This window comes from Anarrhichthys ocellatus, unplaced genomic scaffold (genome assembly GCF_004355925.1).
Source record: "Anarrhichthys ocellatus isolate YVR2014 unplaced genomic scaffold, GSC_Weel_1.0 scaffold3906, whole genome shotgun sequence".
NCBI lineage: Eukaryota > Metazoa > Chordata > Actinopteri > Perciformes > Anarhichadidae > Anarrhichthys > Anarrhichthys ocellatus.
The window spans coordinates 1-5,039 of record NW_022283880.1 but is presented as its reverse complement, the minus strand read 5'-3'; the positions used below and the strand labels follow the sequence as shown (position 1 = coordinate 5,039).

The window sequence follows — 5,039 nt, the reverse complement described above, 5'->3', positions numbered from 1 at the left end:
ACACACACACACACACACACACACACACACACACACACCCACCCACACACACCCTCCATAGCCTGTTACGTGTGGACGTACTTGCTTTCAAGACATTCTTCACAGCAAGCGTTTTAAGATTTACACTCAGTTTTTCCACAAAATGAATGCTCTGCTTAGTGTTCATCATTAACTGCTTATTATTATTATCATTCTATTACATTCACTGCCTCGATTATTTATATGTTTTCAATTCAATTTAGCTTTATTCGCCTGAACAAAAATATGTTGCGAAAGCATTTTACAGAATACACATATTGCATATTAAATACACAGGATTCATATGCAGGTTATACTGATACAGTCCAATATATTACATGAAATATATTATACAGTTTAATAGAGTTACTTAATTTTGTGGATCTATTAGTGACTGTGTTTCTCAGGCTGTGGCAGGCAGATACATATTCAGCTGCCAGAGGAGCAGCTGTCCCTTCACCAACTGACAGTTTCTCCTCTGGGCTTAACATGGCAAAGTTTGGTATTTTCTTTGTTATTATTGGAGGATTGTAATAGAATTAAGTAGATCTTGATGAGCACCAACAGAGACCTACTTAGATGCAGTAGCCTTAGTAATGGGCTGTAATAGTGATAATATGTTGTGTGTGTGTAAGGAACTGTGTCTGCAGACCAAACTGCTGGCCCCCCTCCTCCTGTCCAGTAGCTGAGTTCTTGTCCAAAGCTCCACAGCCTCCTGCTGCACATGCCATCAGGAACGCTGTGCAGATGCTAAAGGTAACAAATATTACTATGTACCTCAATTATTCCTGATCTCTGACACAAGCAACTACTCAAGCACATACAAGCCTACACATCCACATTCAGTATTGCAGTCAAAAAAAAAAGGTCATGGAGTTGGCACCACTACATAGTACCGTTCTCTGCAGACAATAGATGCTATGGACCAGTATGAAGACCTGACTGATCTGGGCTACCACCTGGCTGATCTCCCCGTGGATCCCCACTTGGGCAAGATGGTGCTGTGCGCTGTGGTGCTCAAGTGTCTGGACCCCATTCTAACCATTGCCTGTACACTGGCCTACCGAGACCCTTTCATCCTTCCCGCTCAGGGATCTCAGAGAAGAGCTGCACTACACAACCGCAAATGTTTCACCTCCACCTCCTTCAGCGACCACATGGCCCTGCTGAGAGCCTTCCAGGTAGGTGGGGGATGAATATGGGAAGCCCTTGATTTGAGGGGAGATGTAAAGGGATGCTTCTTGTAATCTTATCTTTTTTTCTCCTTTGAAATACATTCTAGTTTTACCTCCTCAGGTCTCTATGAATTGAAAATACAGCATGCCTGAATGCCTGATTATTGTTTAGTTAAACTGCTCATGCATTATTGCTGTGGTTTAGAGGGAGCAGCAACTTGTTATCTACCCATTATCAGGCTGCTTTTTTCAAAACAAGATGGGCAATTGGATAACTGCTGCTGGATATCTGGGCCTTTTACACTGTTTGAGACAGGGGGGATGGGCGATATGGTCAAGATCTTCTATCACCGTATATGTCATTTTAGATGACGATACAGTAGTTGTTCTGTAAATTCAATTAAGAAATGGTTTAAAATAATCATAATGTACTTCATCACATTTGATTAATTTCTACTTTTACCGTATTTAGAACTTCCATACAAACAAAAACAACTGACTCACATGAGACAAAGCTTGAGTTAAAAACAGTCAAAACAGTAAAACCAAAATACTTTCAAAATTGAAGCTTTTAAATTTCTTGAGAATAATAATTTCAATTGTAACAGATTTCTAAAATTAACAGACGTACATAAATACCAGCCTGACTTTAGTCATTGCAATACAAAAATCACACACATTTGTATCACGGGAGAATAGCTACTGCGGTTGAAGTGGTATTGCCAAATATCTACTGTTAGACTCATTTTTACTGTCACACGGTACATATCATATCGCCCAACCCTAGTTTGCCACTTTTTTTCCCACTTAAAGGACCAGTGTGTAGGATTTAGTCATATCTAGCGGTGCGGTATATAGTGCAGATCTCTGCCAGCTGGTGTTGGAGAAGTACAGCGTTGTTTGTGCTGGTAGTTCTGTTAGCTGTTAGCCAAACACACTGCAAACTCTTGTCCTTTATTATCAGCAGCTACTGGGGGGTGTAGATGCTCTCAGCTGTGTCATCACTAGTGGCCCCTACCAGACGGGGGCCTTTAAAAGTAGTGAGTGATGAGCAGCAGGCAGTCAGTGGCAGTATAAAACTTTTTCTGTGAAAGTGTGAATCACATTAACCGCTAGAGGTCCTTGAACATGCAGCCATAACTACACCCTCAGAATATGATGCAGTTTGCTGCAGCAGAATGAGAGATTAGTGGACAGATACAGAGGTTAACAGTCACTCACACACTCACTCACGCAACCGATTGCATGATCCTTCTGGTGGAGAGAATGAAGTTGAAACAATAGGCTGTAAGCTACAATATAGCATAGACATTCAGTCATTCATCATCAATATCACATACTTTATTCTCACCTCTTTTTAAGCAGAATATATATATTTTTTTTTTTTCAACTGGTCATATAGTATTTTGGACAAAGAAATCAAAACGGAGAAAACAAAACAGGGCTCCCGACTCACTGTTTCCACTACGGCCTTACTGAAAATGTTAGGAGCACCAGAACAACATTTTGTCGCACCACTTAATCGACATGTAACGCAACACACCCAGATTTGTTTCCATCTTAACTGTATTATGACCCTGACTTTGTAATACACTATTAACAGAAGAAATTTTGTGAAATTGTGCTTTTTTTGAACATGAACACCAAATAATAAATTGTGCGGTCAAGTCTTTCGGGAATGTCCTATAAAAGTGGGCTATTGTAATTGTGCTGAGCTGAGATGTTACTTTCTTTTTGATTTAGACTACGGTTTTCCAATCCTTTGTTAGGCGCTCTTTGGTTTATTTGATAGGTGTGATTCAATAGTTACACATAAGTTTGGCACAACACAACTCCATGGCTGGAAAACAAACAATGGAAGAGTTGGATATTGGACAGATCGCTGTGAGCTCTGCAAAGTATAACTTCAGCATCTCTCGGGTGCACTCTGTCTGGGGGCAGTTACGACCCAGTAATTGTTTTGGGATTGCTTGTGACGGCCCTACAGTCCCCCATTCACCAAATAAATCTGTGCACTGTTGATGAATCAGAATTGTTTTAATTTTAAAGTATCCAATGAATGAATGTAGCACCACTGCAAACCTGAGTGTGGATCTCTCTCTCTCGCTCTCTCTGTGTCTGTCTGTCTGTCTGTCGATATATGATGATTTAAAGAAGAAGAAAAAAATCGGGGAAATATCAACAACTCACACTGGTACTCCTAGTTATGAAATGTAGGAGCACTGTCTCCAAAAATGGTCACAAAATGTGACATAATGGTCGCATTATTAGTCAGAGTATTGTTATCAAGTAATGTGTGACAATTAATCATGATGCACATATAAAGTGATATTCCCCAGCTGAATGGAGTTCATGTTTGTCCTGTGTGGTGTCAGGCATGGCAGAAGGCCCGCAGTGAAGGCTGGGAGAGATCCTTCTGTGAGAAGAACTTCCTGTCCCAGGCCACCATGGACATGATACTCGGCATGAGGACACAGCTGCTGGGACAGCTCCGAGCCATTGGTCCGTTCCACTTTCATTTTCATTTTATATTCCACACCAACCAGGTGTGTGGTTTGACCCGCCATCACCAGACTGCCTGTTATCCACTTAACATCCATTGTGTGTCTAGATCGCTTTGTACAGTAAAGCATGTGGCGGAGACAGAGACTTCATGGTGCATTCAGGTTCACCTCGTAAACTCAAGCTGTTGTAAACCCTCCTGCCATCTTATTTTTGTTGTTTAACAGTTTTTCCCAGTTTGCTGGTGAAATAAGTTATTGTTATCGTATATTAAATACATCATTTAAATGTCAGCACATGGCGTTAGTGTGGTACGTTCCTAAAACATGCACCCTTGAAACCACGTAGCCTCTCATTTTAAAGAAGAAAATGACAGTTGTCAGGAAATAAAACCAATGATCTGTTGATCTTTATGAAGCAAGACCCCATAGTCTAACGATGGCATAGATCCAAAACACATTGTGACATTTAAATCGGAAGTTTGAATCGATTGGAGAATTGTGGCCCCTACTCCCAGTAAATATGTCCCGACATATAAAAGTACAAACATGGAAGTCTGACTTTGAAGGAAGAAAACACATTTGTTATTGAAGTAGTTTTTGTCGCATGCATAAATGAAGACTGGATTTAAAGCGGCCTGTTTTTTCCCAGGTTTCGTGCGAGTCCGTGGGAGCAGTAACATCCGGGATGTGAATCGGAACTCTGAGAACTGGGCCGTGGTGAAGGCAGCTCTGATGGCTGGCATGTATCCAAACCTGGTCAATATCAACCAGGAGACCTCCCTGCTCTCCTGTAACCGGGAGAAGAAGGTCCACTTTCATCCCACATCTATCCTGAGCCAGTTCAAGGAGGTAGGGGAAAAAATGATTTCATTAATATGTAATCCTGTCTTTACATTGTGGTCTCATCACTAGAAGGATCTTAACTCTCCTTTCTATCCACTGAGCGCTGTCCAGAGGTGTCGGAGCTTTACAAGACCTGCAGAATCCATGCCTAGTTATTACACACATTATGAACACATATCTTGTCAAAAAATTCTGTAGAGAAAGAAAGGACATGGATATAACCCTTTAAGCATTTTGGTTTCTAGCTTTTTAAAAGAGTCAAATCCATGTAGGTTTGTCCTCTGAAGCCACACAGTTAGTGAGCCACAGAGGAGGGAACTGCATGTACACATGGATCCCCTGCAACTATGGCTTGGTGCATATTTTCTTTACTTTCATGCACATTGGATGAAGTGGATTTTCTCTGCAGCCCCTATACACAGCACCGACAGACAGATTAACAGACAAAAGGTTTTAGGTGTGTGTGTGTGTGTGTGTGTGTGTGTGTGTGTGTGTGTGT

The 5,039-nt window shown here is 41.3% G+C and overlaps 1 protein-coding gene across 1 annotated transcript; it reads left to right on the top strand.

Annotated features, from left to right (window-relative positions):
- Positions 1 to 668: 668 nt before the first annotated feature.
- On the top strand, positions 669 to 5,033 carry LOC116379215 (3'-5' RNA helicase YTHDC2-like; the record flags this gene model as incomplete). Its single annotated transcript, XM_031841156.1, has 4 exons — positions 669 to 774; positions 927 to 1,199; positions 3,569 to 3,695; positions 4,347 to 5,033. Coding segments are annotated over 4 exons (769 nt in total), but the record flags the coding sequence as incomplete, so codon positions are not given.
- Between the last annotated feature and the right edge of the window lie 6 nt (positions 5,034 to 5,039).